Source organism: Cynoglossus semilaevis, chromosome 5 (genome assembly GCF_000523025.1).
Source record: "Cynoglossus semilaevis isolate Cse_v1.0 chromosome 5, Cse_v1.0, whole genome shotgun sequence".
Classification (NCBI taxonomy): domain Eukaryota; kingdom Metazoa; phylum Chordata; class Actinopteri; order Pleuronectiformes; family Cynoglossidae; genus Cynoglossus; species Cynoglossus semilaevis.
Window position 1 is genome coordinate 17,049,181 of NC_024311.1, and position 13,112 is coordinate 17,062,292.

The 13,112-nt window shown below is 44.4% G+C and overlaps 1 protein-coding gene and 1 long non-coding RNA gene across 2 annotated transcripts in view; both read left to right on the forward strand.

Annotated features, from left to right (window-relative positions):
- The first annotated feature begins 3,959 nt into the window (after window positions 1-3,959).
- On the forward strand, window positions 3,960-10,145 carry cplx3b (complexin 3b). The gene is made up of 3 exons (XM_008310831.3): window positions 3,960-5,013; window positions 7,155-7,242; window positions 7,864-10,145. The coding sequence occupies exons 1-3, from the start codon at window positions 4,856-4,858 to the stop codon at window positions 8,086-8,088; spliced, it is 471 nt and encodes a 156-aa protein (XP_008309053.1). The 5' UTR covers window positions 3,960-4,855; the 3' UTR covers window positions 8,089-10,145.
- Window positions 10,146-10,973: 828 nt separating this feature from the next.
- Window positions 10,974-13,112, forward strand: part of LOC112487013 (uncharacterized) — a 13,673-nt gene continuing 11,534 nt past the window's right edge. Inside the window, exon 1 of the long non-coding RNA XR_003049689.1 lies at window positions 10,974-11,545. This is a non-coding gene — a long non-coding RNA (uncharacterized LOC112487013). The remainder of the gene's footprint in view (window positions 11,546-13,112) is intronic.

The window sequence follows — 13,112 nt, forward strand, 5'->3', positions numbered from 1 at the left end:
TGTTCAAGCCGCATGTGAGTTGTTTTTTTTTTTTTTTTTTTTTCTTCTCGCTGCCTCCTGGGGAGCCAGTGGAGTGGAATCAGGTTGATGGAGAGTACGTCATGTAGCATGTAGCCATCTGTTAGCCCGTAGGCAGCTCCGTCCACCTCCAAGGATTCAGAGTTAGAATGTGACACAAATGCACAGCACTTAGTAGGTATTAGCTCTTAGCATCGTGTTGTGTAGGTGTGACTGAACACACCTGAGAGTCGAGTGAGTCTGTGTGTGTGTCTGTGTGTGTGTAAACAGTTGTCGTGGAGACACAGTGTCTCTGTGGGGACGTGTCTGACTCAGTGAGAGTTTGAAATCGGACACGTTACTCTACTTTTCTGCAAAATGAATAGACAGTAGTTCAGTGTTTTTCAACCGTGGGTTCGCGACGCCATGTGGGGTCGCTGGGAATTCAAATTGAGTCGCAACTGAATTTCACGGGCGGTATTGGCTTAGTGGTTAAGGACGGTTTGAGAAGGATTGAGTCCACCAGCTGATGGGTTAAAACGCAGAGGTTAAAAACTAAACATCAAATGATAATGTTAGACTAATATTTTTTGTGTCTGGTCATCGACCTGTCCAGAAAAATCTTTTTTTTTTTTCCTCAGTTCTCTTTAAAGTTGGGCTGATACTACACTCACACACACACACACACAGAGCTGATGAAAACCAGCTCGTGAGCCCTGACTCTTTGTGTACGTGTCTACTTCTTACTTTCCGTCTTCTGGTTGTGTTTGTGCAGGACAGACTCGGCGATGACGTGTGAGATGGAGCATCAAGGAAAAAGAACGAGACACGAATGAAGACGCAGCTTCATCTGTAACGCACAGGAAACAGATGGAGCGTGCGGCTCCGGGCCGACCTCGTGGTCACAAACGCGGAGGTGAGACGTGATCTTCTTACAACGTCATATAATGAGTCTGTTTACAGTTGTGTTTTTGACGCACACCACGGTCAGTGCATGAAGCACAATCTTTTGTCAAAATGTAAGTAGAATTTTAACAAAACAAAATGTACTCACGATTTTTAAGGCTCTAAGAAAATGGAACCAAATGAAAACTCTTTTCCTGATGTAAGTTTTCAGATCAGGACTTCGACAGTATTTATAGCCTTGGAGCTGTAATTTCATGGATGTGTCTCTCGTAGCAGCAGTAATCAGCCAAACTCATTATATCATTATATACTGTATATATTACATCTATATATAAGACCCAGGTGTGGGAAACATGTGGCCTCCAGCAGGAGACGCTCCAACAGTCTGATGTGAAAAGTGAGACCATGGTTTTAGGTTTTTTCGATGCCTGGTGTCGTCTCCGTCTGTGAGGGTTTGTTGAAGATGATCGTCCTGATGATCTTTACGTCACGGACGTCCTGTAGGGGGCGTCTTCTCTGACTTCATCTGACTGCCGCTCCACAGCCGACTGCTCTCTTTCAGCCGACTCTCCCGTCACATCAGTTCACCTCTCATCATCTTCAGACCTCTCTTCTGGTGTGAATTCTGTCTTTCCACAGCTTCAACACACACACACACACACACACACACACACACGATGCCGGTGTGTAACATGAATCTGACGTCCAGTCCCTGTTTCTGTTCTTACAGTAAATTGATTTTTTCTTATTTTAAGCAGAAAGGTTCATTTCAAGGATAAAGATCCTCTGTACTGTACACAGCAAATATAAACAAACCCAAAAAAAAAAAAAAAAAACTTCCCAAAAGACCACGCTGGTGTGTATTGAGTATCACCGCGTACTGGAATCAGGATACATCTGGAGGACGTCGGCACAGAGACACCTCTGCAAACTGGATCAAACTGCTTTATATAAAAATGAAAACGACCTTTTGACCTTTTGAGATTTGGTTTCACTCCCTGAGCTTCACTCCGGTCACGTGTCCACTCAGCTTCATCTCCATATCTGCTGCCCACCCGTGGTTTAATTTTAAAGCCTTGCCCAGATACATTTCCTCCTTCCACAAACTCACGTTACTGCTGCCATTGATTTTCAACTTGTGATTTCATTCATTCCCAATTTAAGCTCCGGTGACATCAGAAACCCAGTCTGACCCTCCGTCGTCTCGAAATACACACCTTGTGTTTTTTCTCTTGTTGCCTGAACGTTCACCTCAACGATGTCCTTGTTATGGTCCTGGCTGCAGCAGCGTAGAGGGCACGCCGCTGGTCCACGGAGGCGGCGGTCCGGGGTGACAGTGGGGTAATTTATTATTAGTTGATGTTGTACAAGAATATTATCAACTGAACAGAAATTGCAATCATTTAAATAAGATTGTATTCAGCTTTGGAGCTATAGTTATAAAAAGTGGGGGTTGGGGGTCAGGCCGGGTGCGATAATAGACCGGTGCGGTCCATCAACACTTGAGAATGTGATATATTGGTGTCTCATGTGAACAGAAAAACAACTGAAAAATGATAGGTTCACCTGGAGACCACAGGCTGATTGATTCTTATTTTTTTTTATTTTTGTTTTTGTTTGTTTTTTATCTTCAAACAGGCGTCTCTCTCTCTCTGTCTGTCAGTCTTTAATGCAGATGAAGACGGTGCCGACCATCAGTGCCATCGCCCGTCTTTCCTCATCAAACGTAGGCCGTTAATCTGAGGCGATCCAGTGGAACCAGACTGGAAACACGACTGGGTCTGGGCCAGAATGGTGACAACCCCGATCGGTCACACCTGTCCAACATTTCTGCTGCCATTTCCACAGGAAAATATTCCCGTAGAATTCTATGACCTGATGCCACTTTGTTCTGCTGCTTTGAAGCAGGAAAGAGAGTCTACAGACTGACAGGTACAGACCACCCAGATCAGACTGAGTCTTCACCACAGACCACTGATGTTTCTGGGCTGTAAAAAAATAGCCATAAGTGTACCATTACCTGCTGTGATGCTTGAATGATAACGAGCCTCCAGCCACTAGGTGGCAGCATCTCATACAGTGGTGTGTACAGATAAAAAACACACTTTGTTATCAGGTTCTCAATAGTATTTTGAGTCATGGGGGTGTGCGTCATAGGGGATGTGGAGGGTGAAAACATTTCTATCCACAAGGGGGGGCATGACAGAGAATAATTAAGAACCACTGGTTTATACAGACTAGAAAAATGGAAACAAGTGAGAGATACTGTATTCCTCTACATAACATGTACTTTTCAGGTTTTTCAAACGTCTTCTCAGATCAGGACTTTTTTTTTTGTCAGATGATTTGAATATTCATTCATGACCCAAACCAGAATATTATTCCTGAGGTAGTGCAGTGCAGTGTTGGTGTTGGTGTAATGTGTTTTTGTACTGCACTCCAGCGTCTCTTCACCTCGTGGGTAGTTAACTCGCTGTAAGTAGGTCAACAGTATCAGCAGTTTGGAGGTATTTTAACATCGGGGACAAAGACGGAAGCGAGACCAATGCCATTTGTTCTGTTACGATACGATCAGTTTAACTAAACACGAGAACACGGGACGTGTTGTTGGATATGCTAATGTCTCTTTAGCAACACGGTCGACGGAAGTGACTTTTTTCATTTGTTGATATGTTTATTAAGACATGAAAATGTCTCCATGTGTGGACAGCAGCAGACGGTGTTTTCAGTTGAAATGTCCTGTTGCCGCTCACTTCCTGTTCAGCTGGCAGTGTTAGCTGTGCAGAAAGTGTAACTGTCTCTGTCTTATTATCTTTCAGCTCCATCAGTGGTATCGTCCTGTCAGTTGTGGTCAATATTGTACACCTTGGGTCCATCATATCTAAGAACAGCTGCCTTGACGCTACACTGAACACAAGGATCTTCACAATCACTAGCAGCCTTCACCTTCGGGCAGCTAACGGTCACCTGACCCTGAAGCCAGAGGTGCTCGTTTTCCAAGCTACGCTGTCTACGTGACGTCCTAGCCATGAGATGACAGAATGAGGTCCGCAAAACAGATGTTTAGAAACACTGTGCAAGCTCACCAGCCTGTGCGTCAGAGGACGCCGATGGTCTGGTCATGTTTCCAAACGTGACGGTACCTGGTGTGAGTGAGTAAAAATACTCATACGGCTTATATAAAACATGGGCTCCATTAGTTCAGTTTCACATGGAGTTGAGGATGAATGTTCTCATTGGACACAGACCAGTTACTTCTATACAATTAAACCAATAAATGACTCAGGGCCTCAGATGGTCGACAGCCATTCGACTTATTTGCAATTAAGAAGCCTTGTATGTGTTGACAAACTCTTACGCTCTGGTGCACAGAGGAGAAGACACTGAGGCAACACAACAGCCAGAGGACAGAGAGGATGGTCACGTGTCTCTCTCTCTCTCCCACTCTCTCTCTCCCTCTCTCTCTCTACGGTTGTAGTCAAACAGCGAATCACGGAATCGCGTGTTGCGGAGAATTCCGAGGGGCGCGGTGCGAGCGCACAAGTAGTCCGGCGTTGACAGGGATTGGGTGGAGGAGGTGGAGGTGGAGGCTGGTCGTGGACGCGGGCTCAGGATTGGTGGAGTCCACCGACAAACTTGTTGACTCCTCTTATCTGAGCAACTCTTCTGGCTCCACGGCGCGGAGCTGTCCAGGGTCAGTGGTGCTGAAACTGCCGCCATTCAAACTGACCCGCTGGGAATAATCCCGTCCCGTTCCCGTGTCCGTTGAACTCGCGTGCTTCTCAAAGTTACACCCAAACGTTCCGCTCTCCGTGACGTCTCTCTCGAACGTCAATTGACGGAATTTCCATCCGCTGTCACAGCTTCCCACCCGCGGAGCTCAAACTCAGAGCCTTCAACTTCAGTAGTCCGTCATAGGAGAGGACTCCGTCCCGGTTCTAAAGGTGCAGCCATGGCTTTCATGGTAAAACACGTGGTTGGAGGACAGCTGAAGAACCTGACGGGAGGACTGACGGAGGAGAAGCCCGAAGCGGAGAAGTCGGACGCCGGAGCGAAGGGCATGACTCAAGAGGAGTTTGAACAGTATCAGCAGCAACTGGAGGAAGAGAAGTAAGAGTTTTTAATGACAATCTACAGTTTTCAGTGTTTGGAAAGTGACACATTTAACAGTGTGTGTGTATTTGTTTGTGTGTGTTTGTGTGTGTGTATTTCCCCGTGCGCTTTTTACGCACCACTGCTGTAACACGGTCGCTCCACACACAGCTGCTGCTCTCCCCCTTAGAGAACTCCCTGTCTCCCCCCTTTTTAATGAGCAAACGGACTCAGTTGTGAAGCAGAATTTTTATTATTAATATTATTATTATTATTGAATTTCCAGCCTGTGTTTTTAAAGGATTCTCCTCAGGGATTCATGTCCTCAGTTCAGATGTGGTGAAGAAAAAAAAACAGTCACAGAATTATGAACCGACATTTATGTTTCTGTCTTTAGTGACGTCATCAGATTTCATCATTCACATCTAATGCGTGTTTAATTTAAATTTTAAGAGTTGGTTCAGTGAGGAATGTGAGGTGTTACAGTGATTTACATGTGAAATCTGTCGGTTTTCTTTTTCAAACCTGTCATTTTTTTTTGTCATTTTCTTGGGCAGCAAAACTCTCACTTATTGGAATGGTTTATATATATTTTTTAATTGGAAAAACATTCTTTACATTTTTAAAGAAAACAACAGCAACAACAAAAAACAAGGTCACTTGAAAAATGTTTCTCCTCGTGGACAAGGATTCGTCTTCAGTTCACTGACATCATCATTAGACTTTCTCATATTTTATTTTATTTTCCACATTAAAATCCCTGGGATTACCTTCACACGGGGTTTTTAAAACGACGTAGGAGGAGAATTCCGTCCTCCGTCAGTATTAACATGAGTTCCAGCCCCTCAGCTCCACGGGAGGCCTGGAGATGGACTTAACGGTCTGCTGTCACCACGTGACCTTCAGTGGAAGTGAGTTATTAGTCAAAGGTGCCAAATGTGGCCGTAGATCAGAGAAAAGCCCAGATTAAAGCAGAATAAGGATGAGGGAAGGGAGGGGGGAGTGAAGGGGAGAATGTGTTACATGTGGGATTTTATTTATCACCCCCAGCTCTGGGGCATCAGTGACAACCCTGGTCATCTAATGCCCTTGAGATGAAGAAGATTCCAATCCCAGCTCGTGACTGTGTTTGTCAGTGCAGAATTCTCATGTTTTAAACAAATGAACTCACAGTCACACATGGACCAGAATGCATTTCAGATGAAGTGACCTTGTCTCCTGACTCCGGGTGAAACCGCGTCATACAGTCAACATGCAAATAACGCTGATGCTGGTTCCATGCACGTCAGTGCGCTCTCTCTCTCTCTCTCTCTCGCATGCGCCCGCGCGCGCGAAAGAAAGAAAGAGAGAGAGAGAGACCTTAGATTTCTGGTTGACCAATTATACAATTTCACATCTGTCTCTGATGCTGCCTCTTGACCATGTCATCGTTATAAATACATGTTCAGGTGATTTAATTAATAATAAATGTTATTTATTAATATTGTAGTACATGAGGTTCAGGCATTGAAGCAAATGTAACAATTATTTAAATAACTATAAATAACTCCGAAGAAGATAATAATACTCCGGTGACGTCGAGTGGAGAGGGAGCGGAGCCAACGGCGTCCTGACTGCCCTCTGCTGGTGAGAGAACATACTGTTTGTACGTTGACCAGAGGCACTTGTTTGCGCGCGTGATTTTGGTACAGCTGTGTTTGTGGGACACTTCTTAAAAAGTGTAGTGCCCCCTAGCGATTTAGTCCGAGGATCAGGTCTGTTCCAACCTCAGAGGAGGGACTTTTTTTTTTACAGCTTAATGGTATTTTGAGTTGAGAATTTGCAGGATTGAAGCTGTGACAGCTGTGTAAGGAGCAGTGACTCTGCAGATGGTGCTCCCCCCTCAGGCAGAAACCAGAAGGTCTGAAACCTTCAGAAAGGTCCTGGACTCACAGAGAGTTCTACATATGGGGCTCCAGGACCGCGGTGGAACCTTTTTGCCATCTACTGTCTAGTTAGTAGAACACACAGAGATGTTTGGACTCTGGTTAGAAACAAATACACCTCTAAAATTTCTTTTTTTTTGAAGTGGAGGTCGGTGACATTTTAGATCTCAGCCAAGGTGAACTGAGAAAAACCATGTGGTAAAAAAACTTTGATTTTTTTCCCCCTTCCTGCAGACAAGAACGAGAAGCTCATTTTGCCCAGAAGAAAGCTGAGAGAGCAACAGTGAGAACACATTTTCGGGAGAAGTACAGATTACCAAAGGTAAAGTATTGCTGCTCAGAGAGAGAAAAGAAAAACGGTCAGTCCAGTGTTTTTATTCGTAATTTAATTCTTCGATCTCGTTCATTTTTTGAGTTAGACGAAATTTAAGTGCGGTTTGAGATCCGTCGGCTCAGTTTCAAGCCAACAAAATTACTGGGTATTGAATACAATCCGACATCGTTACTTATAATAAGCAGCCTCTCCTGCTCTGTCTGCAGTCACTGACTGACTGGCTAATAGTGGGGGTCAGTTGGTCTGACAGTCATCGACTCTGAAGTCGAACCCTGACTGTTTAACTTATTTATAGCAAAACAACGTAGCGTTACTGTAGTCTTCTAATATTAGTTAAAATAGTGAGATAGAGTCAGGTCAACAACCGTCTTTAAACCGACCCTAGTGTCCTTTAAATCTTCACATATGACCTTTGTTTCTTCTAATATTAGTTAAAACGGTGAGATAGAGTCAGGTCAACAACCATCTTTAAACAGCCAGAGGCCGACCCTAGTCTCCTTTAAATCTTCACATATGACCTTTGACCTTTTCCCAATAATACAACAGCATTAAAGCTAACAATGAATGTTGACAGGTTGACAGATTTCTGACTTGTGTGTCCACCAATAGAACGAGATGGATGAGACCCAGATCCAGCAGGCGGGCGATGACGTGGAGCTGCCCACGGAGCTGGCTAAGATGATAGCTGAGGACAACCAGGAGGAGGCGCACAAGCAGTCGGTGCTGGGCCAGCTGTCCAACATCCAGAATGTTGACATGGACCAGCTGAAGGACAAAGCCCAGGCCACACTGGAAGATCTGAAAAAGCAGACGGAGAACTGCAGTCTCATGTGATTTGGACTAGGTTTCCGACCCAGAAGATTAGCGTTTTTGTTTTTTTTCTTGTACAAATATTTTTCAGAGGCAGCGCTGCTCTAGAGTTAGAAATGTTCTCGTTGCTTCGGTGGAATGTCAGTTGGCAGAGCCACATAATAACAGTTTTCCTAGCTGTGCAGAGTTGGACGGGCGCCCTGTGGTCAGCCAAAATGGCTGCTAGTTTGAAATCATACTACGACCGGAGAGGAGGTGGAACCCTGGTGTAGTTCTTGGTGCGATAGCTTTTGTGGATTTCCATGCTGAGCTTAAGAAAGTCGGAACTCACACACACTTTGGCACACTGTTATTATTATGACAACTTGCATTGATTTTTACCAACAAGATTATTCCTGTAATCAGAACAAAAACAGATTTTTTTATGTTTAAAACCCCTGTCTGAACCTGACGTGACCGCTGATTACTCAGTATAATCCTGCAGCTCGGCTCTCAGGTACACAGTGTGTGTGTGTGTGGGAGGGCTTCACTTACAAACATGAAAACGAAGCAGCTTCTTTATCATAGTAGAAACTAAACATCTGCTGCCTGGTCGGAGCCAGTCTGCGTGTTCTTCAAAGGCCCACGTGACTTTATTTCTGTGGTACAGAGAGAGAGTGTAGGGTTAAAATGGACAAACTGTAGCCGCCGAGCCCTTCAGCACCGACACACCTCCCACACGCAGATGCTGCCTGGAGAATAACACCGCCTGCGTTTAAGTGTCATGTGTGTCTGGATTATTTCAGCGTAGAATTAAAATAACGCAGCCATTGGTGTGGTTGTTCACCTTTAACTGAAAAAGCACAAAATCCTAAATAAAGGCAATATTCATTTAGAGAAATACACCAGGCTGGTTGTTGTCAGAAGTAGCTCACCGCTGTTACAAGCTAAACTTGGGTTTAATGGGTTCTACTAAAAACAAAAAAACGACTTCAAATTTTTAGCACGTTGACCTCCATCAAGACTATTTTTTAAACTTATTTTCCTGTCAGGATTTGTGAGCTCATTTCCACAAACACGAGCCTTTTTGGAGTTGAATTTGATGAGACGTAGATAGATATAAGTACAGAGATGCCTTACAGTGACTGTGTTGTGATTAAAAAGTGTGTACAGTCACCGTTTAACTCAGCATCTGACGCTAACGACTAACATCTGTCTCGACCCGTTTAGACTCATCAACATTTTTTTTTAGCTTTCCATTTAGTGTGAGCGAAGTGTCAACGTTCCAGAAGTCGTGTGCCAAAGAAAACGGCGTAAACGTGTCACGTGTGTTCGTTAAAAAACACCTATACAAACATGTATGTTTCGTGAGATGAAAATGTGTTTCCCACTTCAGTAAAACCAGAGTCTCGTGTTGTTGTTGTTGTTGACCTGACCTCCTGACCCTGACCCTGACCTCTGCGTCTTTGTGGTGCAGTTTTGTGACGATGGATTTTTGTGTTGTGTCTGGAAATGTGATACTGTACGTCCATTAATGTCTGTCCAAATATTCTGAGGTTTGGACTGGACGAATCTATGGAGGCGTGGCCTAAAAGACCTGATGTCGTCCATGTCGACTCACGTTAGTGTTGGTTTATGTTCGTTAGGTAGCAGCAGTGTGAAAAAAAAGATGAAACCAACAAGGTTCATGTTATTTTCAGTGATTATTCCGACGTCCTAGATGAACTGTATATTTGTATGACGTTCCATTAATATAAAGCAGAGGGAAAGGTGCAATAATAAGTCGTTTGTCTGTGACGGTAAATGTAGTTAAATATCAATGGGTGGAAACAGAAGCCATAAAGAATACTGTTCTATAATATAATAATGATTATATCAATGCTTCTGCTGACGTTCTGTGCTCATGTTTTTTTTCCTTCTCTCTCTTGAGGAAGTGCTGGTCGTTACATGCTAACCTTCCTGTGCTGTTGTGTGTCTGTGAGTTTCATTAATTCTGGCAGGTTTTGTCGGCAATAAAATAATTTTTAGAAAAAAAAAACAAACACCCGTCAGCGCTGTGACTGTATGTTGCCATTGACCAGCACTCTTCTGTTTTCTTTAGACTGCAGGCGCTTGAACAGCAGGGGGCGACAAAACACACAGTAAAATACTCTCATTCACCAGGAAGGCAGAAGGTAAATGCTGCAAAACTGTTCATTGAAAAGTCAACATGACAACTGTAACAGTTGACAGACAGTTGAAAAGACAACTGTAAATGGTGTCAAATGGTGTTGGCACTCAGGTGTAAACAGACACACTGGGTTGGATTTCACTGTTAGGACTACAACATGTCTCTACAGCAGGGTGTCAAACTCATTTTCACCAGGGGAGGGGCACATCAACAGCTCACTTCCTGTTAAAGGCCAGTTGTAAATAGAAGACTGTGTAGATGTAACTGCTCCATAACTTATTATTATTTATTCAATTTACCAACATTGTTCATTGCTGTGTAATAAAAAAAGCAGTTAATTTCTCAGGTTAAGAAACGACCACATGGGAGATCTTAATAAATGCTTTTTAAGCTCCTGCTGGCCATACAAAATGACTTGGCGAGCCGCATTTGGCCCCCGGGCCTTGAGTTGTGGTCTACAGGAAACTTGTGTTTATAAATATTTACTTTTGTCACATTGTAGTTGTATTTAAGTAGCATTGGAGCCTAAAAATAAATGCCAACTACTCATTAATGAATACATTTGAATTTACATTAATGCAGTGGTTTTCAACCATAGGGCCCAGACCCAAACTGGGGCTGTGAGCGCTACTTTAAGGGCCAACATTTTTTAGTTTTGCACCTGTGGACTGCAGGCGTCGTGTTACTGCAGAGGTTATCAACTGAAGACAGTATGTTATCAATGAGTAGCTCTGTTACAATATAGGTGTTGACCACACGGTGACGCTAATGCACCAGTCAGTTCTTTAACGAACTCTGAGAAAAAGTATAAAGTTTTTAAAAACAAAAAAATAAAAATAAAATGTTTGTAGGTACAATCGGGCTGGATCAACTACAGCTTTTTTTGTACTGTACTTGGATCTGGTTAATATAAAATAATATTTAAAAATTAAATATAAAATGTGAGTCAGGTCAATAGTTAATGGACCCCGGGCCTCAAAGTCAAAAAGTTTAAGAACTTAAGTGTAATAACTTCTGGTAGTTTGTTTCTCTGTGAGCCTTGACACTCACAACAGAGAAGGTGAAGATGACATGGTCCACCAGGTGGCAGCATTACAATTACAGGATGCCATAAACACTTAACAAAGTTGAAGAAGAATCAATAGGGCTGTCTGTCCTGATTGCCTGCTAATGGCGCCCAGTTGCTGCTATGCTAACCTTTATATCGCTACACCTGCTGTGCTTAAACAGGTAGATAAGGAATTAAAGCTGTTTTTATTTTATTTTATTTTTATTTTTTAATGGTTCCTTCTGAAGAGTCCTCGAACAGACACAACTGAGAGAAACTGAGAGGTACGTTTATGAAACTGTTTCTTTGGATTCATACAGGGACCATAAACAAAAAACACTATTGGCTGAAATTACTTTCCAATTGTTTATGGTCCACAGTCATGGACAGAAGACATGTTGTGCGTCCATGTGTCCGTCTCCTTGGTGGTCAAACTGGCACAGTCTGTGGTGGTTTAGGCTGAGGGTGAGGATATTTTGAAGAGGGGAAAAAAAAAGAAAGTTCGTTACCATTTCAATGGTGGGCAAGACTGAGCTATTGGTAGTTTTCAAGTGTCGTGTGAAAGGAATGGCTGTAAATATATTGATGCCGAGACCCGGCTCCATTCGTAGGCCGCAGGGCGTGAACAATCCGCGGGCTGCACAGACTCTGGGCCACGGCGGGCACAGGCTGACACAATGGGGTGAAACGGGCCAGAAAATACCATTCTCTCCTTTTCTCTGCCGCCAACGGGGGCTCGAAACTGGAAGAGGGAGGGAGAGAGGGGGAGGAAGAGGGAAGGGGGGTGAGGAAGAAAGTGTGTGTGACACTTTCTCTCTCTCTCTCTCTTACCAGCAGTTTATAACTAAAAAGAAACAGATTTGTTTTTCCGCGACTGGAAATCGGAGCAGTGAAGTTACAGATGTGAATTTTCTTCTTTTTTTTTTGCTGAGGAATGCGTTTTGTAAGTACCCCTCCTCTAACTCCCTCCTCCCCGACGCCACATCCCCCTTTTCAGTTATGTTTTGGGGGGGCTGCCGTGGCCAGATCCCGGGATGTCATCAAGCACTGATGATAATTGAAAACTTTTTTTTTCTTCTCCTCTTTTTCTCCGTGTGGGCGTTAGTGTCGACCTGCTCGTATTTTAAGGACAGGATGGCAGATTTGCGCGCAGAGCCGCCGCCGCCGCCGGGTCCCACGGCTGCCTCCACGATGACCAATCGGTGGACAGGGTTGTAAATGAGAGGAGAGGGGAAGAGGGGGAGGAAAAACTTTTTTTTTTCAACAAGAGGAGGGGTGTTGTGGGGAAATGCTCAGCGAAGCGTGAAACGTATAACAGCGAGAAGAGAGGACAAAGGCGCACGGAGCGGGACAGACCGAACACGGGGAGAAACTTCTGCCAACTTGGAATTAAGAAAAAAAAAACACGTCGGAACGAGCGGTTAGATGTTGGAGCAGAGGAGCGGAGCCTAGAAAGAGGAGTTGAAGTGGACTTAAGGTGTTGTGGACTAAAACAACAACAACAGAAGAGTGGGTTCGAGTCTGCGCTCAGCGTGGGCACGTCGACCGGTGACATGGAGCACGGGCAGCGGGCTGCAGTGTGGAGGAAGGTCCGACTGACTGTGTGAGTTCTCATCACTCCAAATGTGCTGCTGGTGGAGGAGTGAGTCTTCTTCGCCGAACTACAACTCCATCCAAGCATGAAATGCTGGTGCGGCGCCCTGGCGCTTCTCCCCTGGATGCTGGTGGCCATAGACGGCCAGCTCATCTGCTGGCAGGCGCTCCTCCGGTGCCACGACGAGCCCGCGTGTGACCTCGCCTACGGCCAGTACTTGGCGGCCCGTGAGGGGAACCTGCGGGGGGGCCCGAGGC